Source organism: Giraffa tippelskirchi, chromosome 10 (assembly GCF_054371585.1).
Source record: "Giraffa tippelskirchi isolate mGirTip1 chromosome 10, T2T-mGirTip1v1.2.pri, whole genome shotgun sequence".
Classification (NCBI taxonomy): Eukaryota; Metazoa; Chordata; class Mammalia; order Artiodactyla; family Giraffidae; genus Giraffa; species Giraffa tippelskirchi.
In genome coordinates, this window is record NC_137284.1 from 157,278,280 (window position 1) to 157,299,900 (window position 21,621).

Genomic DNA, 21,621 nt, shown 5'->3' on the forward strand with positions numbered 1-21,621 from the left:
GGTTGCACAGAGTCAGATGCGACTGACACTTTTCAAGTAAATAAATGAATAAAAGTACATTTTAAAAATTAAGTATCAAGTATCTTGAAATAATTCATGAAATAGGATGAATTAATAAAGTGACGTTCAGCGCGGCTAGGAAGTGTTTCTGTTCGTTGTAAGCGTTACCGCAGAATGATGGCTCCTGTCTGGACCTGACACCTCGGGGCTGGGGGCCTGCTGAGAAGGGGGCGCTCAGGAGTGTTTCCAGGGTTACATTTCCGGCAGATGGTTCCGAGTGGTGGTCCCCCTCCCCATTTGTTTTTTTCTTTTTTTCTTTTTTAATATATTTAGGAGATTAGCAAGTGCTTTTGGAACAGATAGTAGTATTTTGGCATTCATTTTCGTTAAGACTTTTGGAATCCATCATACAGAGCATCTTGACAGAAAGTGGGCTCGCTCTGCAACGAGATGATAAAGAGACGCTTCTGTCAGATATTCTCAGGAGGTGGCAGTAGCTTTTCTAGACATATGCCATGACATTTTAAGAAAATTATATAATTTCCTAAGCCCCCTAAAAGTTCACGAAGTTTGTGAAGTAAGTACACTTTGCTGAGAGGCAGCTCTAGAATTAGCGCCTGCATGTTGAGATGTGGGCTCTTTTTCCGTTCACTGGCTGTTTGGCTTTGGGCAGCTCAGTTAACTTCCCAGTGCCTCGGTTTTCTCACCTGCAAAACGGGGACAATATTTACTTTCTTTGTAGGATTCTTGTAAAGGTTAAAAGAGTATGAAAGCACCTTAAAAATCATTAGGGATACACAAATGTAATGTATGTATGAATATATGTGTGCAACAGTTTTTCCAGTAGAAACAAGCATGTTTTATGTTTTTGTTAACTGCTTGCTCATCCGAAATTAGTGTTTGATTCTTAGTCACCACAAGGTTTTTATTTTTCATTTCATGGGGGTAGTTTGAGTCTTGATATTTTAGGACTTGGAGAGCTCATAATAAAAGACATTAATGGAACACAGAGGAGAGTATTATTATCTAAACCTGTGTTGATGACTTTGTGCTTTTAGGTATACCAAGCTTGGCTACGCAGGCAACACAGAGCCACAGTTCATTATCCCTTCATGTAAGTAAAGCTCCGCCCTTGGTTTATAAAGGGTCGTGTTTCTCATAACTGTTGTAAGCATTCTGATTCTGGTTTTCAAGGTATGTTAATTTACTTGCCATCTCCTTTTAGAAGATTGTTCTGGTTACTGGGGAATTATTCATCTGGCTGCCGAGAGTTGCAGTTGGCTATAGCTGTCACCTAATCCTCATGCCACCCCCCACCCCCACCCCCACCACACACCGCAGTCCTCTGATTTTCTTGTGATACAGTCCTTTATCACAGTCAGTGGAGTTTCAGCTTGGGTGGGCTTCCCTGGTGGCTTAGACAGTAAAGAGCCTGCCTGCAGTGCGGGAGACCTGGGTTCGATCCCTGGGTTGGGAAGATCCCCTGGAGAAAGGAATGGCAATCCACTCCAGTATTCTTGCCTGGAGAATCCCATGGATGGAGGAGCCTGGTGGGCTACACAGTCCATAGGGTCGCAAAGAGTCGGACACGACTGAGCGACTTCACTTTCTTTTCACTTTTCAGCTTGGGTGGTTGCCTCCTAAATGTAGCCCTTATGACCTTATCGACCTCATTTGGCCTGTGTTACTTCCTGAGACATCCTGTCTCCAAACAGAGTCACACGGTTCGGTTCGTTCAGTCATACATGTCTGAGCTGCTTACAAGAAGTGTACCTGTTCCATAAGGTTAATTTGTAATTTTAAGTAAGTATAGTTTTATTAATTTAGCACTTTGGTGGATTATCTGTTGTGTTACACTGTTCCCTTTATTGAAAGACTTTTTTTTTTTTTTTTTTAATTGAGAGGCCCAGTGACTGTTTACTGTGTTTGGAAGCGTCCTGTGCTGTTTTAGTCGGTAAAGCACGCTAGGGGAGGAAACGTCCTCACCTTTTGGACAGCGTGCCTCCTGCCCACTCTTTATGCACAGTCGTCTCCAGGGCAGAATTCTTCTCTGAAACCGTGTAACTGCTGGGTTATTCTTTGGAGACTGTTGACCGAAGAGTCAGGTTATGTCAGTGAGGAGTGAGGTTCTGCCTCCGAAATGTAGCCCCTCGTCAGGTAAGTTGTGCTCTTAGAAACGGTCAGCGTTTCCGGGCTCAGGACATCTGAGTTGCAGGCTCTGTCACCAGCGTGGAGCGTAGCAGGCAGCCCTGCAGAGCCGGGGGGAAGGGGCTTAGTCACGAGTATCGTTCGAGGGAGACAGCAGAAAGTGCACCCAGGTCCCTTGAGAAGGCCTAACTCGCCTCATTCCAGGCCCGTCCTTGCTGGGTTACCGACCACGAGTTTGATTTTCTAGGTCTCGGTACCTGACTTCTGTGATGGGGCGTCCCTGACAATTGGCGTGGTTGGTCTGCCGCATCCTCATCTTAAGCTCACGATTTGGCGTATTCGTTTGCTAGGGCCGCCGGAACAGCACCACAGACTGGATGTCTTGACGACAGAAGTTAAGCGGCTCTCACAGTGGAGGCTCTGAAGTCGCAGACCTAGGCGCGGCCTGGGCTTCCCCGGAGGCCTCCCTCCTCCGCCTGCAGGTGGCGCCTCTGACCGTGTCCTCTCGTGGCCGCTTGTTTCTGCGAATGGCTGAGAGGGAGACCTCTGGGGTCTCCTCCTTTTCTCAGAAGGACACCGGTCCCATGGAATTGAGGCCCCGCCCTTAAGACCTCATTTAGCCTGCGTTACTTCCTGAGACATCCTGTCTCCAGATACAGTCACACTGGGGTTGGGGCTTCAACATAGGGATTTTGAGGGGACACAGTTCAGTTAGGGGCTTCCCTGGTGGCTCAGCGGTAGAGAATCCATCTGCCAATGCAGGAGACATGGGTTTGATCCCTGGGTCGGGAAGATCCCCTGGAGGAGGAACTGGCACCCCACTCCAGTGTTCTGGCCTGGGAAATCCCATGAACAGAGGGGCCTGGCGGGCTACAGTCTGTGGGGTCACAAAAGAGCCGGACACGACTGAGTGACTAAACAGCAGCAACAGAATTGGATCATTCCACGCTGAACTGATACACTGGAATTGGGCTTTCTGAGTTTTCAGAGCAGGTTAGTTTTCACCTTACGTGCTGCAGCTCTGAGAGGCTGACCTCGTGCCTTTTGCTTTAAGAAGGCGGTCAGCAGCATGCAGTTGGCCGCCCCATTGACCTGTCATCATCAATACACAGGGGAGCTGAAGTCAGCCATTAGCAGGATTTCAGTCCAGAAGCTCCCAGGTTGGTGCCCTCAGAACAGCAGTGGCAGGAGCTACCAAGAAAAAATGTCAAGGAGGGGGATATAAAGGAAGAGTTACATCACCAGCTGAATCTGTGGCAAGAGGTAGAGAAGGTGGGAGGCAGCGCCAGGTGTGCGGGTTGAAGGGAGTGTGGTGGGACGGGGAGAGCGGGCTTCAGGTACCTTGGGCAGCTGGTGGGCTGCTCCTTCCAGCCCGGGGAACTGAACTATGTTCCTGGTTACAGAGGCTCTGCTCCTAAGGTGTGAAGTTCAAGGTGCAGGGTGGCTTCCAGAGAGAGAAGGTGGAGCTCGTGTGCATGCGTGGCTGTGTCGAGATGCTGGAACAGGGCTTCCTGGCTCTGTGGGCACAGAGGGGAGGCAAGCCCTGATGTCTGGTCATCACACCCCAGGCAGAGGGTGGCCGGAGAGCTGGCCAGGAACGTGGAGAATGGCCGGTGCTTGTCACCGCCTGCCATTGTAAGGAGCTGTAATTTTATTTTGCATCCCAGGAATCTTCACTTTCCAGGGGCCTTGTCCCAGCCTAGAGAGGCGAGATGCCCTGTCCTGTTTCACCAGGGTGGCCTCCTTGAATCTCATCTATCAGTATTTGAGCTTCTGTGCAGAATTTGCTTGATTGTTTGAAGAAACGTTTCTCTACCTTTTTTTTCTTTTCTCACAAGTTGTTGGGAAATGTGGAGCGTGACTGAAAAGTTTCAGGCAGATGAGTATCTGCGTGCTGATCCCACCCGTAGAAGGAGGACGTGGGGGGAGCGGGAGGGGTCAGGCGACACGGAGTATACTTTAGACAGTCGGTGTGTGGAGGGTCAGGCGTACAGGTCCCGTAAGCAGCTGGGAAAAGGTGTGCTGCTGTGGGGGAAGGTCCAGACTGGAGACGGAGCCAAGAGATGTGTTTGGTTTTTGAATGTCTTTAAAACCTTTATTTTGGCCAAAAAAAAAAGGAAGAAAAAAAGATTATATAACAAAGACCCATTTACCCACCACCCAGAAAGAACAGATGTGAGCACAGTTGCATCCTGTAAATACATAAACGCAGACGCGCATCAGAGCGAGTGCCGGCCCCTCCTCCTCCTCCAGTCCTCCTCGCTGTCCCTCCTCTGCTGGGCGTTTGCTGTATCCAGTCCAGGCTTCATCCTTATGTCTCAGATACAGGACGCAGTGACAGTTTCTCGTATTGTTTTGTGAGTTTAAACATTTCCAAAATGATATCATAGGGCAAATAACTTCATGCGTTTTTGGAGGGGAGAATAAACCCCTCAGTACTACGTTTTTTAGGGTGTATCAGTGTTGCTCTGTGCAGCTCTAGATTAGAATTCTCGGTACGTGAATCTACAGCATCTGGGCATTTTCCGGGTTTGTCTGGTATACAAAATGCTGCAGTAAGTCTCTCCTTACCTGCACGTGCCGATTTCCCAGGAGTCTTGATGAGAAATGGGGTCGTGTTGTCACTCAGGCGTGCGCCTCCTCAGCCTTGTCACTCACCGCCAGATGGCTGCCCTGCACTGACTGGAAGCCTGTGCCGACTTCCGCGCCCGTCAGCAGCGGACGGCGCACCCTAACCTTTGAATACCGATTTCTTGTAAATATCTTCTCCTATTTTATGACATCTTTTTAAAATTATTTTTTATTTTCTTTAAGATACAATTTTAAAGCCTTTATTAAGAAATTTGAGACACTGTTTTAAGCATGCTAATTTCCCGTGTATCTTTTTTTTTTTTTGCAAAATTGACTACCTCAAGCATAAACCATCAGTATTTTTCTATGGGATCACATGTTTTTACTATAACATTTATTCAACCAAAGGAAATTTATAATGCAGCACATGTGATTTAAACACCTACAGTCGAATCAAATTTGATTTAAGCAAGAAGTTTGAGCACAGTGGCTCAGCGGTAAAGAAAAGACCTGCAATGTGGGAGACATTTGATCCCTGGGTCAGGAAGGTCTGCTGGAGAAGGAAATGGCAACCACACCACTATTCTTGTCTGGAGAATCCCATGGACAGAGAAGCCTGGTGGGCTACAGTCCATGGGGTTGCAAAGAGTTGGGCGTGACTTAGCAACTAAACAACAACATGTAACTTGATATATTTGTTATTCATGTTCACAACTAGCACTTCAAAAAATTTCACATAGTCCAGTTTTTCAGTCTTTTTATAATCTGTTTCTATTAAAAATGCGTTTGTATTCCAATGTCATAAAGATTTTGTGTGTTTTCTTCTAAGGAAACTTTAAGTTTTTTAAAAAATATGGTGTGGGAGAGAAGTGTGGTTTCCAAATGGAGGCAGTTGTCCCGCCACCATTTGCTGCAGAGGGCCTCTTCAGTCGTATTGAGGCACGGCGTATGGTGGGGAATACTTCCGGTATTATTTTGTTTCATTTGAGCATTTGTTTATCTTTGTTCCAAATTCATTTACAAATTTTGTAAATACTGTTACTTTGGGCTGTCTTTTTATATCTGGTAGGTCTGGTTCCTCCTCCTTTTTCTTTCTTAAATAGCCTCGGCTGTTCTTAGACCCTTACTCTTTATCAGGCTTCCCTTGTGGCTCAGCTGGTAAAGAATCTGCCTGCAATGCGGGAGACCTGGGTTCAATTGCTGGTTTGGGAAGATCCCCTGGAGAAGGGAAAGGCTACCCGCTGCAGTATTCTGGCCTGGAAAATTCCATGGACTGTGTAGTCCAAGGGGTCGCAAAGAGTGGGTCGGACATGACTGAGTGACTTTCACTTTACTCTTTATCAATAAATTTTAGAATCAGTTTAAGTCCATGAAAAATTATGATGGGATTTTGATTAGAGACACATTAAATTTGTAGATTAATTTGGGGGAAAACTTGGTATCCCAATGCATTGAATTTTCCCATCCATGAATATGGTATATGTATTCTATTATTTATTTCTGTCTCCAGTGTTTTTCAATATTCATTAAAAAGCCCATACATAGCTTTTGCTACATTTATTTTTAGGTGTCTTTCTTTATGTTTTCATTGTGAATGTTTTTTGAAGTGAAAATTTCTAATTATTGCCAGCATAGTAGGAACGCTGCTGGATTTTTTAAGTTGTTCTTTTAATCTGACAGTCTTGCTGTCCTGTCTTATTTGTTCTGACTGCCTGCAGGTTCTTTTTAAGTTTTCTATGCAAGCTATTGTATTAACTGCAAATAGTGGTTATTTTGTCTCTTCCAATCCTAGTACTTCATTTTTTTTTTTCCCCTTGATCTGGCTGCACTGGCTAGAACTCCTGTCAGTAACTAGAACTGAGGATGGCAGGTACTTTTGTCTTTTTGAATTTGAAAAGAATGGTTTTGGTGTTTCATGAGTGATTGCTGTAGGCTTTCATGGAAATGCCTTTTCAGGTAAATACAGTGTCCTTGTATTCCTAGTTTACTAAAGAGGTTTTTAAAATTTTTTAAAAATTATGAATGGATGTTGACATTAAGGCTTTTTGTGTATCTGTTGATACGATTATGTGGTTTTGACATATAAACTCCTAATATGATATATTACATTGATATATTTTCGAATGTTGAACAGTGTTTTATGTCATTCTTGAGATAAACTTTACATGGTTATGAAATATCAAGTACATGAATTGTATTTGCAAATATTTATTTTGGATTTTTCTATCAGTGGTCAAAAGTAAAATTAGTCTATAATTTTTCTTTTTTGTACTAGTTTTGTCTAGTTTGTGTATCAAAATTATACTGGCTTTATAAAATGAGTTAGTTAGCTTTCTTTTCTGTCCTTTGGAACAGTTTATGTAAGTTAGGAATTATCCTTTGAAGGTTTAGTAAAATATATGACATTCTTTTGGGAAATACACTGAATATTTTTAGTTTTTAAAATTACTGTTGTCTGTTAACTGCTGTGGCAAAGTTTGAAATACTGTAAGAATTACCGAAATGTGACATAGAGACATGAAGTGAGGAGATGTGGTTGGGAAACTGGCACTGGTAGACTCGCCCGAAACCTTCAACTGGTGAAAAACTTAGCAACGTGCAATAAAACCAGGTGTGCCTGTATATTATTATGATCGAATAGAGTTGTAGACAGTGTAGAGTTCAGTCATTTTTTTTTTTAATCCACTGGACTGGTATCTGTCTTTTAGCTGGTGTGTTTAAACAACTTACATTTGCATGAAGTCCCTGGAGGTCCAGTGGTTAGGACTCCATGCTCTCACTGCCAAGGGCCTGGGTTTGATCCCTGGTCAGGGAACTAGGATCCCACCAGCTGTGCAGTGCGGCCAAAAAAAAGGAAAAAAAAAGACCACTTACATTTATTGTGATTATTGATTAGTACTTTTTCTGTTTGTTCTGTTTTTCATTTCTTTGTTTTGTTTTACCTAACTTTGTGTGGATTACTTTGAGTGTGTTTTAGAATTTCGTTTTGACTTATCTGGGGTGTTTTCGATTGCTTCTCTTCGTGTAGCTTTTTAAGTGGTTGCTCTAGCTCTTACATATACACAGCTTTGCTTAGTCAGCTTGTGTTAACATTTATGAGTTTTAGTGACATGTAGAAATCTTATCTCCTATAGAGATAGGTCTCTTTACCCTCCCCACTTTGTGTTGTAATTAAGATTATACCTTGAGAAACACATCAGCATTAACAATTTTTGCTTCAACTGCCAGACACTGTCTAGCAAACACAAGAGGAGAAGGAAAGCGATCGTAATTGCCTGTATTTTCGCCCTTTGCATCATTCTTCCTCCCTTCTTGGTGTCCCAGGATTCCTTCTTTTATCATTTCTCCTCCGTGTAGACACCTTTCTTTAGACATTCTTTTAGAGTAGATATGTTGGTGACCGATTCTGTTAGTTTTTGTTCATCTGAGAATGTCTTATTTGTTCTTCATCTCTGAAGGCGATTTTTGCTGAATATAGACTTCTTAGCGGACGTTTCTCTCAGCAGTTGGAAATATGCGGTTTCCTTGTGGGCTCCCTGATTTCTGATGGCAGATTTGCTGGAGGTCTTCAGAATTTTCTATTTGGTCTTTAGTTTTTAGATGTTTCACTATAATGTTTCTTGGTGTGGATTTCTTTGGGTTTATCCTCTTTGGAGTTTACTCAGCATTGACTCTGTAGATTTCTTTTGGATCCTTTTTTTTTTTTTGGTCAAATTTGACAAATTTTTAACGATCATTTCTTTGGATACTTTTTCAGCCCTCCTCCCTTTCTCCTGTTATCTGGGACTCAAGGTATATGAATGTTGCATCTGCCATTGTCCAGCCCACACGTCCCGAAGGCCCTGTTCACTTGTTATCCGTGTGCTTTCTCTCTGTTGTTCAGATTGGGTAATTTCTGTTGTTATGTCTTCAAGTTCATTGCTTTGTTCCCCATCCTTTTCTTCTTCCGGGCCAATATTGAGCTTTTATTTCAGGTATTGTGTGTCTTGGCTCTAAAATTTCTGTGTGGTTTTGTCTTTATATCTTCTGTCTTTGCTGTGACCTTCTTTTCTTTTTCATTTGTTTCAGATGTGTTTGTAGTGGCTCATTGAAACATTTTGTGATGGCGCCTAAAATCTTGTTTGCTAATTCTGTGTCATTATCTGTGTCATCTCAGTGTTGGCATTATTGGTCATCTTTTCTTTTCTTTTTTCACTGAAGATATTCCTGGTTCCTGCTATGGTGAGAGATTTTTTTGTTTTTAAACCTGGACATTTTGGTTATGAGATTCCAGATCTTACTTAACTCTTAGCTTTTAGCAAGTCATTTCTGGTGTCGCTTCAAGCTGGAAAAGGGGGATACCCCTTGTTAATGCTAGTTTGGGGTTCAAGTTCAGGTTTTCCTCTTGGCCTTTGTTGACAGTCATTTGGGGAGGGGTTGCATGCTACTGCTGAATGTGGGCAGGAGTTTGGCCCCCCCGCCCCCAGGCCTCTGCAGGTACCATGCACTGGGAGGGCGAGGGGTGGAAGAGCTGACTTCCACTGGGCCTTCTCTGATGGAACCCCAGAGTGAGCCAGAGGGGTGGGGCGAGTCCCGCCCCCGGTGTGAGCCGGAGAGGTGGGGCGAGTCCCGCCCCCGGTGTGAGCCGGAGGGGTGGGGCGAGTCCCGCCCCCGGTGTGAGCCGGAGGGGTGGGGCGAGTCCCGCCCCCGGTGTGAGCCGGAGGGGTGGGGCGAGTCCCGCCCCTGGTGTGAGCCGGAGGGGTGGGGCGAGTCCTGCCTCCTGTGTGGTGTCTACACTGTATGTAGGGGTTGTGTTTGACTGGAGTCAGGGAGTGGTATGTTTCCACTGCCCCTTTCATCTCCTTTGGCTGGAGATAGCAGGCTTTTTGGGCCCGGTTTTGTTTGCTTCTGTTGGTGTTTCTGGGTGGTTGGCTTCTCCAGCAGCCAGTGTGTCTGTGGGACAGAGGAGACCCAGGAAGTCACCCCTGTCTTGGTCCTTCAGTCCTAGGGTCCCAAGCCAGTCTGCTGCCACCCCTCAGCGTTTTTATGTTTCTTTCAAACATCAAGTCCAGTCATTCCAACAGTGCTTTGAGAGAGGAGTAGAGAAAAGTATGTTTATTCCATCTTTCCAGAAGCAGAACTCCAAGTTTAATGAATTTTGGATGCTTTTGAACTGTGGTGTTGGAGAAGAGTCTTGAGAGTCCCCTGGACTGCAAGGAGATCCAACCAGTCCATCCTAAAGGAAATCAGTCCTGAATATTCACTGTTAGGACTGATGCTGATGCTGAAGCTCCAGTACTTTGGCCGCCTGATGCGAAGAACTGACTCATTGGAAAAGACCCTGATGCTGGGAAAGATTGAAGACGGGAGGAGAAGGGGATGACTGAGGATGAGATGGTTGGGTGGCATCACCGACTCTGTGGACATGAGTGTGAGTAGGCTCTGGGAGTTGGTGATGGACAAGGAGGCCTGGCGTGCTGAAGTCCATGGGGTCGCAAAGAGTCAGACATGACTGAGCGACTGAACTGAACTGAACTGGATAGGCAATACAGTCATCTGACATACAAATTAAATGGTATTGAAAATGTTCAGTGAAAATTCACTTTCTCCTGCCCACTGCCCTCTTAGATGGGCCGCTAACGATTCTGGTTTCTTGTGCTTCCTTTCCAAGTTAAGTACCAAGCTGGTACCCTACGTGTACCAGCAAATATTAATACTCACAGATGTCTTTGTATCCAAGTGGTGGCATTCCACAGACACCATTTTGGACCTTTTTTTTTCTCATGATCCTCCATCTTCATGAACCTTGTGGATTAACACATGGAGGACTGTTTGGTTCTTTTTCACAACCTCACAGTATTACACTGCGTGGAGATGCCACATGCATGTAACCAGCTGGAATGTCTAGGTGTGGATCCTATTATCTGTTATATTTATTGTTCTACCGTCTCAGTGTTCTCCGCACACTTCTTGTCTCTCTCTTTACACCTGAGTCAGGGTCCTGTAGTAAGCTTTGATGCGCTGGAGAAAGCTGTCGGTTACTTAGATCTGTGTTCTGTGATGAGTCACGTATGTATACTCTAAGGACACTCAGAGGTTCTCACTGATAGCTACTCTTCCAGATGCTTTTCTCCATCATGTTCACAAAGACTATTTGGACCACATCTTGCTTTGCATAGGAATGAAAAAAGATTGTGAATATAAGCTCTGTATACCAAACTTTCCTCTCTTTTCGTGGCTTTGGTTACTCCTGTATAATAGTTAAAAGAAGCACACTTTATGGTGTTTTTTTTTTTTAATAAATTTATTTATTTTAGTTGGGGGCTAATTACTTTACAATATTGTAGTGGGTTTTGCCATACATTGACATGAATCAGCCATGGGTTTACATGTGTTCCCCATCCTGAACCCCCCTCCCACCTCCCTCCCCATCCCATCCCTCTGGGTCATCCCATTGCCCCAGCCCTGAGCATTTGTCTCATGCATCGAACCTGGAATGGTGTTCTGTTTCACATATGATAATATACATGTTTCAATGCTATTCTCCCAGAACATCCCACCCTCACCGTCTCCCTCAGAGTCCATAAGGCTGTTCTATGCATCTGTGTCTCCTATTCTGTCTCGCATATAGGGTTATCGTTACCATCTTTCAAATTCCATATATATGCATTAGTATACTGTATTGGTGTTTTTCTTTCTGGCTTACTTCACTCTGTATAATGGGCTCCAGTTTCATCCATCTCAATAGAACTGATTCAAATGTATTCTTTTTAATGGCTGAGTAATATTCCATTGTGTATATGTACCACAGCTTCCTTATCCATTCGTCTGCAGATGGACATCTAGGTTGCTTCCATGTCCTGGCTATTGTAAACAGTGCTGCAATGAACATTGGGGTACACGCGTCTCTTTCAATTCTGGTTTCCTTGGTGTGTATGCCCAGCAGTGGGATTTCTGGGTCATATGGCAGTTCTATTCCCAGTTTTTAAAGGAATCTCCACACTGTTCTCCATAGTGGCTGTACTAGTTTGCATTCCCACCAACAGTGTAAGAGGATTCCCTTTTCTCCACACCCTCTCCAGCATTTATTGCTTGTAGACTTTTGGATAGCAGCCATTCTGACTGGTGTGAAATGGTACCTCATTGTGGTTTTGATGTGCATTTCTCTAATAATGAGTGATGTTGAGCATCTTTTCATGTGTTTGTTAGCCATCTGTATGTCTTCTTTGGAGAAATGTCTGTTTAGTTCTTTGGCCCATTTTTTGATTGGGTCGTTTATTTTTCTGGAATTGAGCTGCAGGAGTTGCTTGTATATTTTTGAGATTAATTGTTTGTCTGTTGCTTCATTTGCTATTATTTTCTCCCATTCTGAAGGCTGTCTTTTCACCTTGCCTATAGTTTCCTTTGTTGTGCAAAAGCTTTTAATTTTAATTAGGTCCCATTTGTTTATTTTTGCTTTTATTTCCAATATTCTGGGAGGTGGGTCATGGAGGATCCTGCTGTGATTTATGTCGGAGAGTGTTTTGCCTATGTTTTCCTCTAGGAATTTTATAGTTTCTGGTCTTACGTTTAGATCTTTAATCCATTTTGAGTTTATTTTTGTGTATGGTGTTAGAAAGTGTTCTAGTTTCATTCTTTTACAAGTGGTTGACCAGTTTTCCCAGCACCACTTGTTAAAGAGATTGTCTTTTCTCCATTGTATATTCTTGCCTCCTTTGTTGAAGATAAGGTGTCCATAGGTGTATGGATTTATCTCTGGGCTTTCTATTTTGTTCCACTGATCTATATTTCTATCTTTGTGCCAGTACCATACTGTCTTGATGACTGTGGCTTTGTAGTAGAGCCTGAAGTCAGGCAGGTTGATTCCTCCAGTTCCATTACACTTTATGGTTCTGTTGTTGTTGCTAAGGGCCACTAAAACATCAGTCCTCCGATTTGGGGTCAGAGTACTTGTGTGTAGCTTTTGGGAGGGATAAGACTTACTTTGTTGTGTAAATTTTTGAGTGCGGTGGCTTCATTCCCACTAAATTTAGTGTTTTTTTCTTTAAGGTGGTAATTTTTCTTCTGGTTAGATATATTGCCCGTGGTGTCATGAATTGAGGAATCTTTCTGCCTTTGTATCTCTGCAGTCTTTGGCGCTGACTTGGCGGTGGGGTTCTAAGCTCAGGCTCGGTTTGGTTTGTGCTGTTTGTTGCTGGCACTGCTGCCCTGTGAGGAGCTCTGCGTCTGCTGCAGGGCTCTCGCCCGGGCCCCTTTGAAAGGCTGCCGGTGCCTGGACGGTTGTGTGTCCGTGTGCTGTGTAGTGGAGAGCTTGGTGTTCACAGGGCCATGTTTGTTTCTGCAGGTGCCTTCGTAAGTGTGGGCCCTCCAGACTCCTTTGGCCCCTTCCTCAGCCTCGCGGCCTGGATAGGCTCACTGCTTCTCACGTAAATGCCTTCTCTAGCTCAGTCCCCAGCATGTCCTGCAGGAAATTCTGGTCCTTCCGATGTGTACCACCGTTCATAACTTAAAAGCTTCGAGGCTAAATGTGGCAGTGGGTTGGAGTGAGAAAAGGAGGCGGGCAAAGTGATTTCTGTCCTCTTTTTTTTCTGCTTTTGAGGCTGTTACTTGAAGATGCCTTTCTGAGGAAAAGGATTAAAATTTACTCCCGTAGCTTTGTTGCTGTTCTTCATTTGTGAATAAATTGGGGATTTCAGATAATCTACCTTTAAAAAGTGTTTACCAATTTGTTTTGGAATAAATTTGATGAAGAGGAGTTTATAGGAATTCAGAATGTAACCAGGGGCTAGGAATTGAAACGGAAAATTGAATCTTTGTGAGGCTTTCCACATTAGGTGTTAAATTCTGGAGCTAAGTTTTATATGATTATTTGCTATTAAGTATATTTCTAAATATCAAGGTTAAGCTCTTATTAAAATATTTCCAAAAAGTCATTAATACTTCTACATAATACAGTTGTTTGATTATTGTACTTTTCTTTTGTCAGATGTTAGCAAACTCTTGGTTTTTCTTTTAATGAGAAGTCAGGGTTTTTTGTAACAATACTAAAAGTGTATTTTAAATTTGACATAGAGCTTTATGAATATGAGTTGAGAGCATATAGTCATTTTTCAGTTTACTCCTTAAAATATTTTAAATTTTGGCACCTGTTTGATACTCCATGGGCATTTCATTTACTATCTTGAGGGATTTTTTTTCAGATGAAACTGAGAAATTTAGTAATTCAGCTTTTGTCAGCTTTGAAAGTAGACCAGTCAAGTTCGTTTGTGCCTTGCTGAAAATAATACTGGGACATAATAGCTTGTTTTTGTATTACTTTATGTACTCCTCGATAATAGTCTTTTCTGTGAGCACGCTTGACCCCAAATAAAACCCTAACGTTGAAATTCTACTTGTACACGCATAGGGATTATGTTATCCTTTCTTGATCGTTGGAATGAACGTGTGTGGTGATGGACGCTTTGTGGTGTTTTCCCTCAGGTATCGCCATCAGAGAGTCGGCAAAGGTGGTGGACCAAGCCCAGAGGAGGGTACTGAGGGGAGTTGACGACCTGGACTTCTTCATAGGGGACGAAGCCATAGATAAACCCACATACGCCACCAAGGTAAACCCCTCTGTGAGAGCACAGACGCCACCAGGGTAAACCCCTCTGTGAGAGCACAGACGCCACCAGGGTAAACCCCTCTGTGAGAGCACAGCCCGGAAAGGGCAGCAGGACAGGTGATGCAAAGCGGTGCTTTGTGTGGAGATGGTACTCATGAGCGGTGGAGTGCATTTTACTCTTCTGTTGGAAAAGAGGTTTCTGTTGTTGTTGGTTTGACTCGGGTATTTCTGATGTGGGCGAGCAGGGGAACTCACACAGCCCCGGGATGCAGAACTGACTCGGGATGCTGGACTGCGTGGGAAGCAAGGTCTGCCCCCATGGGATATTGCAGGTTGACTAAATACCCGGCCAGATGTGGAAAGGTGTAAATTGATCAGTTGAAAAAGAAGCACTAAATTACTTAACTAGACATTTGTTTTAAAAAAAACCCCTACAAACTCCACAGATCAAATGGTGTGGTAGGTTAGCTGTACTTTCCCATCTGTTGCCTATCGCGTTGTTAAGACGATTCTTTGTACTAAAAATGACTGGAGTAGAATATAAACAATAATCTAATACAATCTTTCTGGTAAAATGCCTGTTACTTCTTTATGTAAATTAACATTCTCTCTGTGCAAAGGCTCTATTTTCTGTAATAACTGGGTTTCTTCCATCTCTCCTGGGCCAGTGCTGTTGTTAAAATGTTGCTCTTACTGATATGAACTGGAGCTTGACGTGGTTGGTTTCTCTTGCTTTAGTGGCCAATAAGACATGGAATAATTGAAGACTGGGATCTGATGGAAAGGTTCATGGAACAAGTGATTTTTAAATATCTTCGAGCTGAACCTGAGGATCATTATTTTTTAATGGTGAGTGACTGGAACTAAGAGGAATACATCCCTGTAAATTCCAAGTTGCTTAGATTGTAAGTCCAAGTTTCATTCTTCCCTGCAGAGCTTTAAATTCCTGCTGAAGCTGTTTATATGAATCGGGGTACTTTTTGGGTAAATGACGGAAGGCTCAGCAAAAATATCTAGAACCAAAAGGGGCTTATTGTCTCACAAAATGGGAAGGCCAGATTCAGGCCGCTCCAGGGCTGGTTATTTCAGCAGCTCAGAGACGGGAGGCGACAACCAGCCTAAGGCAGTAGTTTGGCCTTTCATGTTGGTTCCCTCAGGCCCGGGACGTCAGCCCAAGTTCCTGTATCACCTCTTGGTGTGTTGGCGTTCAGACGTAGAAGTGCTTCGTAAGAATTAAGTATCCCCTCCCAGAAACCTTTCTGGGAGATTTGTGCCATCCATCAATGCCTAACCTGGTCCCTCGCAGCGGGAGTGCAGTGACCTTCACAGGTATGGGTTAACCAAGATTCTCCCTGGGGCTGATGCGGGAACCACGTCTGGTCACCGGGCCCCAGGGGGGTAGGTACGTAAATGGGCCTCCAGTGGCACCGGAAATGGAGGAGGAATGGATTTGGGTGGGAAGCCAGCTCTGTCCTCAGATGTCCTTCTGAAGTGAGTGTGCCACTCTGATTTTGCTTCCTACATGGGGGGAAACTGAGTCAAGATGTTACTTTGCCAGGATTTAAATCTTACTCTAAAATAAAATTGAGCTGAGTTATGGTCCCTGATCGTGGGGTGCTTAATTGATCTTGTTCAAACAAGATAAAACATGACAGAGAAATGAAAAGAAATCTCTCGTTATGGAATCTTTCCCAATTGTTCTCCTCAACATCACATGTTCCCTTCCATGAAATGTTCTTTTTAAGTTAAAATTAATTGCACGTAGAAATCACTTGTGTTATGGAGAGCAATTGCACGCAACATAAGTTGCACATTAAAACCTACATAATTTAGCTTTGGATTTTTTCCATGCAAGTACATTGTCAAATGGTCCCTGGTCCAATTATATAGTTCTCGCTAATGTTAAATATGGAGTGTTCTTTAGAATTATCTGGCTTAAAATATGTTAACTACAAAGACTATTGTGGTAGTTGATGGAATCTGTGTATTTAATATCTATTAGAGCAAGTCCTTGAAGGCTCTCTGATCTTTTTTTTCTGGCTATGTCACCAAAACTAGGAATTGTTGAGGGTGAGTACCGTGTTTTACTGGCCATGTGCATTTTCTCTCCTGTGCATCTACAGTGGTTTATGTAAAAGAATTGGAGCCAGGAAGCTGACAGTATGTCTGAGCGGCTTTATCTTTACAGCCAGAGCAAACCACAGGTTCCCACTTGTCACATTTGGCATTTCCCCTTCTCTTGCACATCACGTAACTACCTACCTGCTGGACAGGACTTTAGGGGGAGGTGCCGCCCAGCAGCTTCCTTCTGTCTGCCCCAGCTTCCCTGCCAGAGGTCCCTTCTCCCTCCACTCAGGGGATGCCTGCTCTCAGCCTGTGGGGCAGATGCACACTGCTAGGACACAGCCCATAGGAAACGTTTCCTACAAGAAATTTTTTTCTGCTTGAGCCTGCATCAGCCTGGGAAGCACTAGTGGTAAAGACGCCGCCCGCCAGCGAGGAGACACAGGACATGTGAGGTTGATCCCAGAGTCAGGAAGATCCCCTGGAGAAGAAAATGCCACCTGGCAACCCACTCCAGTATTCTTGCCTGGGAAATGCCACGGACAGAGGAGCCTGGTGGGCTACGGTCCATGGGGTCACAAAGAGTCGGACACGACTGAGCATGTATACGTGCACAAGATAAACCATGTTCTTGAAAGAAATGGGAGATGTTTCATATGAATATGGAAAAGTTCATTGGCCAAAAATGAACATTCAAAAATAATCAAGTTTATTAAAGGTCAGAAAATACTGTGTTCCATGTACTGTGCTTTGAACTTTCCAAATCAGTTCATTGCACAGTGTGACCGAGGAGGTAACGAGAAGGTACATGTCTTTCAGGTTTGTGCCCTAGGTCCTCTGTTAATGGGGAAGTTCCAGGGTGAGGGTGAAGCTGGTGTAGAGAGATGTATGGTCAAGTCTGAAAGTCAGCTGAAGACATTTACGAAACTGTGGCATCAGATGAGGGCTTCTTGGGTAAGAGAAGCCAACGGGGTTAAATTAAAGGTCCTCAGTTGTTCCCCAAATTGTTCTTTCCGGCTGCGGTGACCAGATGCCTGGACAGTGTGAGAATGATCTCATCACGGCTCATGTTTTTCAAGATGTTTCAAAGACTCAGCTCCTGTCGGTCATGTGGATTGAGCAGATAGCACATGGGAGTCCTGCCCTTTTCTCCCAACACTGATATGCCCAGAGCTCAAAACAGAATCGCGTGTGTTAGAACCTTGGGGTGCTCTGGAGTGGGAATTGAGTTGTCTCGTTAGAGAGATTTGCACTTTTTGAATATGTGTCAAGGACGAAGAGCAAGCAGCATGAATGCCCGAGAACCAGGAGCAGGAAAGATGGACATGCCAGCTCAGAGAGAACTGCCCTTCCTTCATGTTTTTCTTCCTTGGGGTCCTCAGTGGCCTGGGTGATGCCTGCCCACGTGAGTGAAGGCGTGTCTCTCTACTCAGCCCCCTGACTGCTCCTCCCTCCCTGAGACACCTCACAGACACTCCCAGAAGCGATGCTGTACCAGCTCTCCAGCCTCCCTCACACTGCCCGTGACCGTGTGTGTCCTGACCCTCTGTGGTGGTTCCCTTCCGGACTCTTGAGAGTGATGTGGACCCATTCTGTCCAGCGTGGTGGTCACTGGCTGGAGCGGAGGTGGACGGCCCCGGGTTCGCTCGGTCCCATCCCTGACCACGTGCTTCCCACCTCCCAGCGGCTTGTCATCACCTCTCCTGTTCTCCCCGCCTTGAGGATTTATACTTTTAAAAAGGTTTCTTCACTGCAGTTACAGTCTTGGGGGTGGACCAATGTTAGGCACATGTGTTCAGTTTGCTTTCTTCATCCAGAAATGTGGATTGGTTTTATGGTACTGATTAACTCATTCATTTTCAAATTAATACCAGATCATGTGTCACCATTATTAATGAATAAAAATGTGTGTATAACTTGTGTTCATGTGACATTTTAATCATATGTTTCAGTATTAAAAAATAAGAATTTGATATCTCCAGTTTAGATCTCATAATAAATAATGGTTTGGGAAAGCTTCATTTAGATTGGTGTCCTAAAGGAGCAGTTATGAGTGGTAAACATAAAGGAAATGGAGGATTGAGAAAAAATGGATTTATGATTATGATTCTCAGAACCCATGAGAATTTGCCCTTAATAATGCTGAATTTAATTGGGGAACCAGGAGAACCTAATTATGTTGTAAACATTCCCTTAAATGGAAGTATACAGATTTTAAGGTAAATTCTTCCCAGATGGTGAATTGTTTGGTAGCAAGTAATTAAAGTGTAAAATGCAGCAGTTTAAGCAAGTTAAGGGTTATATTTTTCTTAAATACATTTGTAGTAAGCAGGGCAGCTTCCTTGTGTCATTAGAGATCTGTTTAGCACATGGCTTCCACTCGAAGGTTACTTATGATCACAGATTGACTGCTGCAGCTCCAGTCATCACCTCTGCATTCCAGGAAGGTGTTAAGAGCAGCAGAAGGGAGTCTACTACTTGAATCTCCCTTCAACCTTGTAAGGAGCTCTCCTAGAAGCCACATCCGCCAGCTTTAGCTTCTTGTTGGCCAGAACTTACTCACTTAGCCATCCCTGTCCAGGAGGAAGTCTGGGAAATGCTTTTCCTCTGGGCCCATGATTGATTAGTGGTCCGTCGTTACAGCAGAAGGGAGACTGGATGCTGGGTAGGGAACTCGCAGTGCCTGCCGTAATGATGTGACTGTGTGCATGAAGACAGTGGCCAGACAAGATCGCATTCAGTGTCTTAATACTCCGGCCGGGTGTGGCTAGGTTGCCTGTGCTGGGAGCCAGCAGGCCACTTCCCCGGCTCTGCTGGCCGCGCTGCCTCTGTGAGTCTCTCCGTCTGGATAAATACATCAGACAGCTGTACTGGGCGTTTCTGTGGACTTTGCACACAAGCTGTAACCCCAGATTTCACAACACTTGTAAAGATTTTTTAGTATAGGACTGTAAGTGTGAATTAGAAAATTTGGAAGGTATCTGTGGGACTTTTCACACCCCTGTGCCATTAACATACATTTTAATATTTAGCATATCTTAATTTAATCTTTTCACTGTGTTTTTATATGTTTTTGCATCAATATTGTGTTTTCGATCCGTCTCCCCCCATTAGGGGAGAGGTTTTCGTAATCTTCATTTTAATGGCTATATAATCCTCTATCCAGTGAATATTTCCTGTTTAGCAGTTCCACTATTTTTAGATGTTTACTTTTACTTCCAATTTCTTGGTTTTATAAGAAGTAATATGAAGTAAACAGACTGGTTCCAAATAGGAAAAGGAGTACGTCAAGGCTGTATATTGTCACCCTGCTTATTTAACTTATATGCAGAGTACATCTTGAGAAACGCTAGGCTGGAAGAAACACAAGCTGGAATCAAGATTGCCGGGAGAAATATCAATAACCTCAGATATGCGGATGACACTACCCTTATGGCAGAAACTGAAGAAAAACTAAAGAGCCTCTTGATGAAAATGAAAGAGGAGAGTGAAAAAGTTGGCTTAAAGCTCAACATTCAGAAAACTAAGATCATGGCATCTGGTCCCATCACTTCATGGGAAATAGATGGGGAAACAGTGGAAACAGTGTCAGACTTTATTTTGGGGGGCTCCAAAATCACTGCTGATGGTGATTGCAGCCATGAAATCAAAAAACGCTTACTCCTTGGAAGGAAGGTTATGGCCAACCTAGATAGCATATTTAAAAGCAGAGACATTACTTTGTCAACAAAGGTCTGTCTAGTCAAGGCTAGGGTTTTTCCAGTAGTCATGTATGAATGTGAGAGCTGGACGGTGAAGAAAGCTGAGCTTCGAAGAATTGATGCTTTTGAACTGTGGTGCTGGAGAAGACTCTCGAGAGTCCCTTGGACTGCAGGGAGATCCAACCAGTCCATCCTAAAGGACATCCATCCTGGGTGTTCACTGGAAGGACGGATGTTGAAGCTGAGACTCCAATACTTTGGCCACCTCATGCGAAGGGTTGACTCATTGGAAAAGACCCTGATGCTGGGAAAGATTAAGGGCAGGAGGAGAAGGGGACGACAGAGGATAAGATGGTTGGATGACATCACTGACTTGATGGACGTGAGTTTGAGTGGACTCCAGGAGTTGGTGATGGACAGGGAGGCCTGGCGTGCTGCGGTTCATGGGGTTGCAAAGAGTGGGACACGACTGTGCGACTGAACTGAATATGAAGTAAGCTTTGCATAGTTTTTTCTATATTTAGAACACTTTTTATGTCAAAAATATAAAGGTTATGTATTAATATGATTTTGGGGTCTAGAAGTATTAACAATTTTGAATCTTTAGCGTACCATTTCATGCTGAAATCTTCAGTGTACAAGAGACCACATTATTTGAACTCTTGTCAGAGCTGTATTAATATTTTTGATTATTTGACACTAATTTGCATTTTTAATAACTTGGGCCTTAAACCTTTTTTCGTGTGTTACTTGTCCTTCCTCTTTTGTGAATTGCCTGTTCATGTCCTGTGCTGTGGTTTTACATGTCAGTGTTATATTGCTTTTCCTATTGCTGTGATTTCTATGAACTTTTTTTTTAACCTAAAAGTTTTTTTTAACGTGCTAGTCACTCAGTCGCATCCAACTCTTTGTGACCCCATGTACCAGCCCACCAGGCTCCTCTGTCCATGTGGTTCTCCGGGCAAGAGAGTACTGGAGTGGGTAGCCATTCCCTTCTCCGGGGATCTGCCCAACCCAGGGATTGAACCCAGGTCTCCTGCACTGCAGGTGATTCTTTACTGTCCGAGCCACCAGGGAAGAAAGATTTTGGCATCTGGTCCTATTAGTTCATGACAAATAAATGGGGAAAAAGTGGAAACAGTAACAGGTTTTATTTCTTGGGTTCTACAATCACTGTGGATGGTGACTGCAGCCATGAAATTAAAAGACGCTTGCTCCTTGGAAGAAAAGCTATGACAAACTTAGAGAGCATATTAAAAAGCAGAGACATTATTTTGCTGACAACTCTTTGTTGCTCAGTCATGTCCGACTCTTTGCGACCCCATGGACTGTAGCCTACCAGGCTCCTCCATCCATGGGATTTTCCAAGTAAAAATACTGGAGTGGGTTGCCATTTCCTTCTCCAGGAGATCTTCCTGACCCAGGGATTGAACCCGGGTCTCCCGCATTGTAGGCAGACGCTTTACCATCTGAGCCACCAGGGAAGCCACCTTTGCTGACAAAGGTCTGTCTAATCAAAGCTATGGTTTTTCCAGTAGTCATGTATAGATGTGA

The 21,621-nt window shown here is 43.9% G+C and overlaps 1 protein-coding gene across 11 annotated transcripts in view; it reads left to right on the top strand.

Moving 5' to 3' along the window:
• Positions 1-21,621, top strand: part of ACTR3B (actin related protein 3B) — an 87,574-nt gene that overhangs the window by 19,815 nt on the left and 46,138 nt on the right. For 8 of the 11 annotated variants that reach the window (XM_081533549.1, XM_081533553.1, XM_081533551.1 and 5 more), the window contains exons 2-4: positions 1,059-1,114; positions 14,179-14,303; positions 15,041-15,151. In XM_081533549.1, the coding sequence (XP_081389675.1) occupies positions 1,059-1,114; positions 14,179-14,303; positions 15,041-15,151 (292 nt within the window). Of the gene's footprint in view, positions 1-1,058; positions 1,115-1,624; positions 1,804-1,902; positions 2,158-14,178; positions 14,304-15,040; positions 15,152-21,621 lie in introns of all 11 variants that reach the window. The other 3 variants (XM_081533554.1, XM_081533560.1, XM_081533559.1) reach the window with 3 other exon arrangements.